We start from the raw sequence: 12161 nt of genomic DNA, 5'->3' as shown, positions 1-12161 counted from the left end.
AATAAGAAAAATAAATAGCTTTACCCCAAAGTAAAAACAAACCCATCTGGTAAAAGTTTGCCAAAAATTAAAATTATTTACTAAATGGTTATGACTGTAAACAGATGAATGCTATCAATTGAATTTTTTGCATGGATTTCTCAAAGCCACAGGAAATGTAACAAGGATTAGCAGTGCAGTAATAAAAAAGGCAAACCAAAACCTGCCACTGGTTAATTTAGCTAGGAAACTGGAGACTAAAACCCAGCTCTGAGCTAAAATAACAGGAAATTTAAAAAAAAAGACTAAAATTAGGATTAAGACATAAATACACTTGTCATTTCCTAATAATATGACCTTTGTTTTTTATTTCTGTACTTTTCAACTACAAAAACTGCAATTTTGGCTGGGTGAGGTAGCTCAAGCCTGTAATCCCAGTACTTTGGGAGGCCAAGGTGGGAGGATCGCTTGAGGCCAGGAGTTTGAGACCTACCTGGGCAATATAGCAAGAGCCCATCTCTACATAAAATAAAAAAATTAGCCAGACATGATGGTGTGCACCTGTAGTCCTACCTACTTGGGAGGCTGAGGTGGTAGAATGGCATGAGCCCAGGAGTTCAAGGCTGCAGTGAGCTGTCGCCTACTACAGCACTTTCAAGCCTGGGTGACACAGCGAGAATCTGTCTCTAAAACACAGACAAACAAGCAAAAACTCTGCAATTTTAAGAAGAAAAAACTACAGCCATTACATTTTTTTCAGTTAAGACATCCAAAGATAACTCAAAATTTCAGGTTTTACATAGCCTTCAGATAGATTTATTTACATTATTGAATTGATCCTGAAATTTTGTTAACTGTAAGTTTCACCAGTGATTTAACAGTAACTTAAAAATTCTTCAAAAGTAAAATGCACCTGAATATCAGAACTGTTAAAACAGGCAAATATACACACCTTAGAACTGAGCAAATATGGTAATAATATTTCCTATTAAGCATCTATTGCACTTTTGCAGTTAAGGCAAGGTGCTGTGTGTTAATGTATTTGTTGTATATTCTGCAATTTTGTGCTCATACCTTCAAATGTAACTGCTGAGATTCTACAAAATACACCAAAGCACTAATCGCAGGGTTTTAACAGAGTGTATCTTCTTGTTTTTCTATTCACTTGTAAAATTTGCAAAACTTCATTAAGATAATACATTGTTTTAACATTCACAAAATAAAATGCTTTCATAATTCCTACATATAGCTATCAAAATGTTCATACCTACTGCTAAGAATCACACATCACCAAAAACTTAATATAATTTGCATTATTCTGTATCAACAAACCCAGCAGGTGCAGTTGTGCAGATTTATGCACAAAAGCATAAGGCCAAAAGGGCAAGGAGAAGGGAGCTGAAATCCAGCTTGCCCTTCTCCAGTGAAGTCATGAACTTAGAACCATAATGGCTCAGGGCACAAAGGAGTGCCTTTTTAGAATTTGCACTAAGTTCTTGGTAGTCCAGAAGTATATATTAGACACAAGGGACAAAAGAAGAAATAGCCATGATCCAAAAGCTTACAGCATAATACTGTCCTCATAGGTCATTATAAGTTGCCTTAACTATCACTATTAGAACATTTCTCTTATTCTAACAGCCTTAAGATGAGAAAGCATGACTTTCATAATGCTCCCAGTTTTCAAAGAGTGCCTTCCTTTTTTTGTTTCTTTACATTCCAGTACAGGTAATATCAAAATTTATAAGAATCTGGAATCAAAAACATGCCACTCAGAGGAAAATAATTTGGGGTCATAGTGGAAAGACTTAGTGAGGACATAAGAAGAGATGATCAAACACAAGAAGTTGAGGCAATCACTATACTAATCACTGATATTTATTTGAGACAGCCTCTAGCACCGTGGGCCTAGGCTGAAGTACAGTGGTGAGATCATAGTTCAGCACAGCCTAGAATTCCTGGGCTCAAGAGAGCCTCCTGGCTCAGCCTCCCGAGTAGCAAGGACCATAGGCAGGGGCCATTCTGCCTGGCTAATTTTTAAAAAAAATTTTTTTGCAGAGATGGGGTCTTGCTATGTACCCAGACTGGTCTCAAACTCCTGGGTTCAAGCAATCCTCCCACCTCGCTCTGCCTCACAAAGTGCTGGGATTACAGGCATGAGCCACCATACCTGGCCCAATATGTATCTTTACAGATAAGAGCTTTCTTTCTTTTTTTTTTTTTTTTTTTGAGACAGAGTCTTACTCTGTTGCCCGGGCTAGAGTGAGTGCCGTGGCATCAGCCTAGCTCACAGCAACCTCAAACTCCTGGGCTCAAGCAATCCTCCTGCCTCAGCCTCCCGAGTAGCTGGGACTACAGGCATGAGTCACCATGCCCAGTTAATTTTTTCTATATATATTTTTAGCTGTCCATATAATTTCTTTCTATTTTTAGTAGAGACGGGGTCTCGCTCTTGCTCAGGCTGGTCTCGAACTCCTAAGCTCAAACAATCCGTCCTCCTCGGCCTCCCAGAGTGCTAGGATTACAGGCGTGAGCCACCGCGCCCGGGGCCAAGAGCTTTCTTTACATTACCACAATGTCATAAATATATCTAAGCAAATTAACAATTCCTTAATATTATTTAATACCATGTACATTTTCAAATTTCTCCAAATTATCTCAAAAGTCTTTTATAATTACTTTGTTCTTATTAGGATCCAAACAAAGTTCACCCGTTGCATGTGACTGATATGCCTCCTCAAAGTTGGTACAGACCTCAACTGGCTTTTACTTCTACTCCACTTCAGGAGCCCACCCCCAAGGCTACACACACACAGTAGACCACATCATACGGGAAATGTGCCATCTCTGAAACCATTCAACCGTCTGACCAGTCTTTAATCCCACATCTTTCACCATATTTTACCCCTTCAAGTCTTCCAGTGCTTCAGTTCATCATTTTCCTTTGCTATATTTTTGCATATTTCTATAGTTGCCCTTATCATACAGCATTACATTTATATAAAATTTTGTTTGCTTTCTCTATTAGACCATAACTTTCTTCAGAACAGATAATGGATTCTCAGCACAGGGCCTGACCTTTAATAAGTGCTCATAATAATGTCTGGTGAAGGAAAGGATAAAGCTTTCTGGTCATTTTTACCGCTATACCATAAGCTCTCAAAGGCAGAAACTATAGGTTACCTATATATTTCCTACAATTCATACTAGAGTGCCTCATACATATCAGAGTCTCAGGGAGTATTTTTTTAATTATAAAAGGTTGACGTGTATTAGAGTCCACATGAGACATATAAAAATATGTTCCTTGCTCTTTTTGGTATTATTATTTTAAAAATAATTTGAATTAACTAAATGGTTATTAAGCACATATAGAAAATATTCATCATGGCAGAGGCAAAATGATGTAAGAAAGAGCACTGTATAGAAGTCAGGAGAGGCCTGAGCTTCCATCTTGGCTTCGCCACTAACTATGTGACCTGTAAATAATCATCTCTGTAAGCCTTAGTTTCCTCATTTATTAAAAGGAGGTTTGACCAGAATTAGATTCTAGAGATCATCAGCTCTAATATGCTTTGTCTCTTTAAAAAAAAAAAATCACAAAGCTATTATAAAAGTGATACATTCTAAATATAAAAAATTGTACATGCTCTTCAGAATTTTCAGGAAAATTCCCACTCTCCATGCTATTTTCATAACTCACTTTACAGAGGTATGCACTCTACACAGTTGCTTGTGTATTTTTTAAGGCATTCTTCATGCATAACCTGATACAGTGCTAAGATTCTTGATTTTAACCAACTGGATAGTCCTATAAATTCAAACAGAGCCTTGCCAAAATGAAAGAAAAACTCCTTTGGTAGCAGAAAGATAATTATCTACTCAGACAGCCAACAGTAGAAAAAATTAAAACACAGATAGAAACAAGTATTTAAAACTTCATGTGTCACCCCTTGTTTGTGTGATATGAGTAAAAGCCAAATGACAAGAAAAGAAACTTCAGGTGGGAAGTTTCTCTCCAGGAGGAAATGTTGGAGGAACTGTGGGGAAAATCACACAACCAAAGAAAGATGTAGAAAGGGCAAAAAAAATTAAGAGTTGTAAATATTAAAATACCAAATATAATTTTGAAATATACTATGAACTTAAGGATAGAGTCAATTGTAGAAGAGGAAGTAGTTGTTTTCCTATACTAAAGCCAGACTAAAGAGAAATTTATACTAACATTAGGTCCTTGAGTTTCTTGACAACAGTATCTTTTGAAAATCTACATCTAACTTTAACGAGGGCATCCACATACTATGAAGCCAAAGGTAATATGTTTCTAACCAATTCCCTCTAATGATGGGGAAAATATATCATGTGATGACAGTTATTATAAGAATTTTTAAAAATATAGAAAGAATAAGGGAAAAAGTGGGTCACTAGGAAAGCAGGAAGCTAGTTCCACAAGAATAGGGTAAAGTGCTCTTTAATGGCAGTGCTATTAATTTCCCTTTCATCTGGGTACCAGAGAGTATTTAAACATTAAGTAAGGAATGTGTTATAAGAAAGCCAAGCTTTAACTTCTGTACCCACATAAACAACATAGATTTTACCTAGACATGTCCCCAGTTTTACCCCTATAGTGTAAAACTATACCACTCTAGACTGTAAAGAATGCTCAAATGTAAAATAAGAACAGCAGCCTGGACAAGGATACTGTTCTGCAAGTCTAATACATTACTGAAATAAGTCCACTTTCTAAAAGAGTAAAAATACAATTCTATAAAAAGTCACAAGTCTAATAACACTTAACTATAACTTAACCTAATGACAATTAAAACATAAAAAAAATTAACAGGTATAGTCTTTTCCTGATATTTTTGCAAACTAAATACAGTATAATGGATAGAAACTAAAACTACAATTTAGAATTTGGGGGAAGAGAAAATTATAAGTTATTTTTTATTTCATACTATAATTTTAACACAGTTTACGTAACAGTGTAAAATCTGTCAAGAAATTGAAAACACTTAAGTCTGGGAACCAATCTGTAATACCTACATAAAAGAAGAAATGATTAGTCGAGTGAATTCAAAGACTATAAACTTTACTAAATCTACCTTGTTTCTAGATATTAAAAACACAAACTGAATTAAGGAACTAAAATCATTCTGGTTTCCTGAACCCTTTAGGTTAGGAGGAACAATATTTCCTGACACCGGAAAATGATAAGCAAGTCTCGCTTTCACAAGTCAGTCACTGAGGCTATGGTTTTCAAACTTAGGTAGAATATCATTTTAACAGTCTTTAAGATTCTTAAGAGAAATTTTTATTACTAAAAGATTAGTTAGAACATAGCATAAACTAACTATATAAAGCAGTACAGAAATTTTCAAACTTTTTTATTTCAGAGTCCAAAAAATGTTATGACCTCTCCATTTTCTCTCTGCTCTCTCTTCCAAGCCAGCTGACACAAACTGGTTTAGGAAGCTAAAGATCTGCTGCAGCGGTGAATATGGGCCAGGAGTGGCTTGTGTGCTACATGCTGACCACAAAGACTCAATACTCAAGACATTGCATCTAAAGCTCAGAGTGAACAAATGATGTGGGAATTAGGCCCTAAAAGTCTCCTTAGAACTCCTCCATTTGACAGAATGGCACATTAGACCTGCCCATCATCATTCTGAGTGAGCTTTGCTACTTGAGCTGTCTCTATAAAAATATAAATTTCAAAGAATTCTGCAATACACATCTGAAGTCTTTGGTGGAAAACTACTAAGATACAATCAGTGACTATTCCTTGTAACTGGCCTTAAAAGAAGACTGAAATAGCCAAAGCCAGTTAGAGAACACATAGCCAACCCACCAAATTTTAAAATTTAGGATTCTCTGTGCTGAAAAATGATTACATCCTTTCATATTCACCCTTAACCAAAAGACTCATTTCATTTCTAAGAAGGCTCACTATTAAATTGGAACTAAATGATCAACACTCATGTGTACATATGGTAGTAAAATTCAATGGAAATCAAGCAGGTGGGAGAAGGGAGGAGGCGATGGATAAATTCACACCTAACAGGTACAATGCACACTATCTGGATGATGGACACCCTTATAACTTTGACTCAAACTGTACAAAAGTAATTCATGTAACCAAAACGTTTGCAGCCCGGTAATATTCTGAAATTAAAAAAAAAAAAAAACAGCAATTCTAAGATGGCAAAAATGAGGAAGTCAACATATACTTTCCCACATACCAAATGACCACTGCAAACACCAACTATGCTAACCATTATTCTAAAGGGTTCCTAAGCAGAGGTGCCTTGGTTCCTAATGATTACTGCAAAATGGGAAAACCATCTCCCAGTAGATGGTCATCCTGGTTAAGTAAACCAGTAATGAAAGTATCCTGTTGTCTGTGTGTCTACTTACCCTCGGTAACATCCTGGGGGTTAGAAGTCCGGTCACTGGGTGGATCCAGTCCAACAGTAGCCAGTGAAGTGGTGGCCCCAGACATTTCACTCATGGGCTCACTACGGCTTGTTTCAGGCACACTTTCCCGAGAGCTAAATCTTACTCGAGAACTAGATCGAGAGCTGAGGTCCGGGCTGGTGTCTGACAAACCTGGAATGTCATCGATCTTTGTTGGTGTCACCATGAATCGAACTGAAGCCATCTTGGTGGTGGTTTCTGGAGGATGCATTTTTCTTTTTAAGAACAAAGAAAAAATGGGAAACCTCGCAAAATCTTCCTCCTACACTAGCTACTTTTGATTGTAAAAATAAAAGATAACTTAAAAAAAAAACCTCAGTTACCTTGATTCACACCACACAAAAAGCCCCAAATAAGAATTCTTCTCAGAATTCAAGCCGGCTATCCTAAAAAGTGCACCAGCAATAGCTGACAAATATTTTTTAAGGGGGGGAAAAACAACACAAAACGATGCCAATCATGTGTAACTTCTTTCCTTCAGAACGGAGAGCTACCTAGCTATCTCCCCTGGTCCAGGGTTGAGGGCTCAGTGCCATGGTCTCAGAACAGCTGGTAAAGCCTCCCTCCCTCAACCCCCAGGTTCCTGCTGAGGTAGTCAGTCCTTTATCTGGTGAGCGTCCCACGGTTCTAGTTGAGCAAAGTGCGTGCAGCCCACCCTTATCAGGTGAATATAGCGTGGATCAGATTGCGAAAAGGTGTAAACCCGGCCACCTGTTGTGCATCAGGTGAATACCTCACAGGTCTGGCTGGGAGGAGGTGTATGTAGAGCCACCCGATGTTTTTGAGGTCGATAATCCACTTGGGTCTGGTGGGAAAGGTGCGCATGCATAACGGGAAAAATAACCCACACTACTAGACAGAGGGGAATGAGGAGAGAAGGGTGAGCAGAAAAGGATGCAGGGGCAGAGCGGATTCCTGCCTCCGAGAGGTCTGCGGGGGTGGCCGCCTGCTCTTCTCCTGGCAGAAAGGTCCCTGGGATCTGGGAGAAGGAGGCTAGCAGATCAAGACAGCTCAAACTGCAGGTCAGGGTCGTGGCAGGTCGTTGCTAGTTCACTGAGCCCCTGGTCGGCTCGCTAGGTTTCTCCTGCGTGTGACAGGACGGGCCACCCCTTTGCCGGGAGACGCTTTCTCCCCTACCCCGGCCTCGGCGCAGGTCAGCCCCTCGCCGTTCTTCCTTCGGATCTCAGCAGAAGAGGAGACGGCCACGCACGCTGGCCCTGGCTGGGCAGGAGGAGCAGCGAGGATGAGGGGAGGCGGAGGTCGCAGGTGCGGGATCCCGCCGCCAGCTGATGCGGTGCGCGCGCAGCTGTTGTTTACTAGCCGGTAACTGTTTCCGAGCAGCGGCGCGCGCAGAGGGCTCGGGCTGCCGGGGCGGGCGCCCCCTGCCCGGCCAGCCGCCAGAGCAGCCGTTACGTGACCTCGCTGCCCCCCGCCCCGGGCCCGGCGGGCTGTGCCCGCGCCGCCGCAGCCCCTCCTTCCCCTCCCCGCTCGTTCCTCATTCGAGGTTAACCTTCCGAAGAGAAGCGTGAGGGAGCAGTGGGAGGGCCGCACCGTCCCGCGGGCGCCCCACAGCCCCGCCCAACCTCTGCAGCCCGCGGTGACAGAGCGCAGTGCGCCTGCGCTCGCCGGGGGCGACAGCGGGCGAGGGGCGGAGCAGAATTGAGGCCAGGGGCACGACGGGAACTGTAGTCCGGCGCAGGGCCCGACCCACGGGAAGCGGTGAAAAATCCTTCTCCCTGTTGGCCAGGCTGCGTTGCAAGCTCACACTGGGGGCCTCTTAGGAAGTGGGCCATGCCCTTTACCCTCATAACCCTAACAACTATGTCTCTAATAAGGGTTTCTGAAAATATCATTCATAATTTCTTTAAACTCACAGACGTCCCAACACCACATACCTTGATATATGACTACACTGTAATTTTTATGTAGAGGTCTATTCTAAAGCGTCCTAACCACACATTAAACACACTTTCTGGTATGTTTCTTTTTCTCCTGTTCCTGTCCTTTTAAAAGATGCTATATCCACTTTCTGGTCAGAATGAAAGTTCTATTAGAGAACACAGCTTTAATTTTATACCTGGAGAAGACATTGAAATATTTTCTGGACTCCATTCCCAGTGTTTCCCTACTACATTTACTGTCCCCAGAATATCTGTTTATTTAATGCATAAACAGGTGTTCACAATATGGGCCCAGAAACTAGGCCCTGGCTTTGCCTGGGTATTTGCTCCTGACAAGTGCAAATGGCTAAGGATGCTGCTTAAACATCTTTTCAGAGTCTAGGACCAAAAAAAAAAAAGTTAACCTCCTCAAGCTTCTTTATGAAGCCTGTGATTCTTGATTGAGGTCCACAGCTTTCTTACTATAGGAAGCAAGAAATCCATCTCCCTGAGGGATCAATTTTTTCCTCAGATAGGCCTGCTGTTCCTTCAAACCTCATAGACTTTCTTTTATAAAGAAATGCTGGGCCGGGCGTGGTGGCTGATGCCTGTAATCCTAGCACTCTGGGAGGCCAAGGCGGGTGGATTGTTTGAGCTCAGGAGTTAGAGACCAGCCTGAGCAAAAGCAAGACCCCCGTCTCTACTAAAAATTGAAAGAAATGATTTGGACAGCTAAAAATATATATACAAAAATATATATACAAAAAAATTAGCCTGTAGTCCCAGCTACTCGGGAGGCTGAGGCAGGAGGATTGCTGAAGCCCAGTAGTTTGAGGTTGCTGTGAGCTAGACTGACGCCAGGGCAAAAGAGCGAGACTCTGTCTCAAAAAAAAAAAAAAAAAAAAAATGCTGGATTCGTATGACACTCAATTTTTGTTTCCTACCATGGTGTATTTGCATTTCCTTATACATACTACATAATTCCAATACACTATACCTCTTAAGTCTTCTCATCTCCAAGCACTAATCAAGCTCTATAAACATTATGTCAAAGACCTTAATACCCAGGGGATCTCTTAAGGAAAAGTCCTTGGTATACTTATGCCAGTTTGCCTTTTCTCCTTTTTATTCATTAGGAATATTTCCAGGTTAAAGTCTTTTCAGTCTATGCAGCTGGTAGCATGGAACAATGCTAATCCTTTTCTTTTCTTTTTGGTAAGACAGAATTACAGTCAAGGTTAAAAAAAAATACTGGCAGCAGAATTCATTTACTTTGATGCTTAAGAAACACTTCTCCAATCATTATCCCTTTATTTGGGTAAGATAATTCTTTAATATCCTTCAGATCCAATGCTAAGAACCCTGTAAGTGAACAAGCTAAGAAATAAAATTGCTAGATAGGAAGCATAGTTCATTTCACCATTCCTATAAGTTTAAATAATTTATTTGAAAACCATCTGTCTTCTGTTAACTATGACCCAAGTTGAGGGATTTTTTTCTCAGTAGTCAACCACTATCAAGAAATTTTCTGCTGGAATGGTCAAACAGCAGGATACAAGAAAAAAAAAACATACCACTTTCCAAGACCAGTCTTCATAAACCACATTTGTACTAATTTAAGTTACATCTGCTTCTAGAGTGTAGAATTTTAATATAATAGAAAATAAAGATTACAGAATTAGAATACAGTCTCTACAAAGCAATTTTAAAATCAGCAGCACTGGGCAAACATATTCAAATCCAAAGTCAGAAGCCATGAAAGAAGAAATTAGGAAATAATGAGTTGATTAACTCAACAAGGAAAGGAAGAAGTTAGCACTTCTTGAATGCTTGTACACAATTACTTCACCATCCCTCTAATACAACGTAATTGTATTAAAAATCATTTATGGCTGTGCCATGGTAGGAGCTCAAGTCCTAAGAAATTTCTAGTTTTGAAATAATTAAGGCCCCCAGAGTAGTTTCGAAAAACAACAAAAACCCCTGCTTGATTCTCTCATATTTCATCTTCTAAATTAAGATCTGTGTATCTGTGTAGAGTTCCACATGGCTAGCTGCCAAAGAGAATATAAACTCAGGAGCATGTAAGAAGACAACTCCTTGATGGAGAGAACTAAAAGTCCAGGAATATTTCTAGAGGGGCAGTAAATATGTATGAAGGCATTCTTATTCAGAAAAGTTGGACAAACATTGTAGATATATTAAGATCCACCATTAAACTTATCAATTTTAGACTTGGAAGAGAACTTAGAAATTAGAAGGAAAAGAGACTAAACAGGATAAGTAACTTTCTCAAAGTTATACAAAGAGGAAAGAAAACTGGCCTCCTGACTTCCAATTCACTGCCTTCCCTCTACAACATGGCTACTACCCATTACTTTTTCAGGCAATTCTTTCATTATGAATCAAAGGTTAATTCAAGGGGCAAGAAATTACTTTAAGTAACAACAGAGGTATGTTTCAGTCACTGCTGATAGTTGTAAAAGTCTTTCTTAACCTTTCTTCCCCTTCCCCAACACTCTCCTATCACTAACAGCACATCACTACTCCAGCTACAGCAAGGACTTAAGTTTTTCTTTCAAGTGGTCTTGTTCCAACTCCCTGGGGTACTCCCCCCTCCATCTCCCTCGCTTTAAAAAAAAAAATTACCAGTCCTTTCCTTCAACAACACACAAAATGAGAGCTCTTTCAAATCATTTTATCTTTAATAACCTGGCAGTAATTTAAAATGTGAAAAAAAAAAAAGAGTCAAACTTGTTCCCTTTCTGGGGGATGCTACCATGACTGCCTCACACAAGCATGATCAAAGGCCATGATGAGACTGGATTCCAAAGAGCATGGCTGGTAAAATGACTTCCTGGCTCACAGATTGAAGAGTTTGGTTACGGAGTCTCCGAGGGGGAGCAGGCGGCACAAGAAACATGAAATTTAAGGGACCCTCAGAGGACAGGGCGCGGTTGCTGGGTCATGAGCACCTTGAAGCGTTTCTTGATAGTGATTCGGTGTCGCGAGTATTTGTCGTCTGGGGAGAACCGAGCGGGGTGGGCTGAGCAGGTCTGCTGTCCCATAGGGTCAAATTTCTGCGCGAGAAAGAGAGAATATCATCTCAGTACAGGAGTGGTGAGATGAGGAGGCGGCAGCGCGAAAAAGGGCAAACATAAAGACAGGAGACACAGTGGTCAGATAGAGTCAGGCACTCCCGGTTCTACCCCGCCACGGTTCTGGATTTTCTGGTTCCCCGCACCCAGCTAGGTAACTCGGTGGATGGTCTCAACCACTCCCCCCATCTACATTTCTCGCCATGCCCATTTACAACCTGTTTCCTCTCCTCACCTTCAGCGTATAGACCCGCTCTCCCTGCTCATTGAGGTAATACTGCAGAAACATGACCACGCTTCAGCCAGAGGTTCCAATTCAGTCTGTAGCTGTGTCTGCCAGACCGTCTCACGTGTTCATCAACTTCCTTCCCCCATAACCGGAAGTCTGTCTCTACGCATGCCGGGAAATGTAGTCCATTTTTGCCCTACTTTCAGCTGGCCAGAAGGGGGTGCACCAGAGCAGTAGTTGGCTTGGGGCGCCCAGTTGCAACGTTGCAGGAGTTCTAAAACACGTGAAGTGTGCACACTGTGTGCTAGGCATTGTGCCCACTGTGCCAGAGAGGGGTAGGAATGGGTGTGGGGTGAACATTGATGTGTGGAATCCTGTCTTTATCTCAAGGTGCACACCCATTTCAAGGGCAGTGGGTTTCTAGTGCCTGAAGAAACGAGGGCTCCAGGATTCAGAACCCTTTTACCCTAGGGAAGAAAGAAGATGGTTTTCTTACCT

General features: G+C 41.0%; 2 protein-coding genes across 4 annotated transcripts in view; both read right to left on the bottom strand.

Moving 5' to 3' along the window:
* Positions 1-7838, bottom strand: part of SLC12A6 (solute carrier family 12 member 6) — a 90011-nt gene extending 82173 nt beyond the window's left edge. Inside the window, exons 1-2 of one of the 3 annotated variants that reach the window (XM_045527606.1) lie at positions 7594-7837; positions 6397-6654 (exon numbers count right to left, since the gene is read on the bottom strand). In XM_045527606.1, coding sequence (XP_045383562.1) covers positions 6397-6640 — 244 coding nt within the window. In that variant the 5' untranslated portion in view covers positions 6641-6654; positions 7594-7837. Of the gene's footprint in view, positions 1-6396 lie in introns of all 3 variants that reach the window. The other 2 variants (XM_045527599.1, XM_045527612.1) reach the window with 2 other exon arrangements.
* A 3184-nt stretch (positions 7839-11022) lies between these two features.
* Positions 11023-11817, bottom strand: NOP10 (NOP10 ribonucleoprotein). The gene is made up of 2 exons (XM_045527590.1): positions 11670-11817; positions 11023-11416 (listed from the first exon to the last, which is right to left on the bottom strand). Exons 1-2 carry the CDS (start codon positions 11721-11723, stop codon positions 11276-11278), a joined length of 195 nt encoding a protein of 64 aa, XP_045383546.1. The 5' UTR covers positions 11724-11817; the 3' UTR covers positions 11023-11275.
* Between the last annotated feature and the right edge of the window lie 344 nt (positions 11818-12161).

This window comes from Lemur catta, chromosome 1, assembly GCF_020740605.2.
Source record: "Lemur catta isolate mLemCat1 chromosome 1, mLemCat1.pri, whole genome shotgun sequence".
In the NCBI taxonomy this organism is placed as follows: Eukaryota; Metazoa; Chordata; class Mammalia; order Primates; family Lemuridae; genus Lemur; species Lemur catta.
This window is presented reverse-complemented; position numbering and strand designations above follow the sequence as displayed.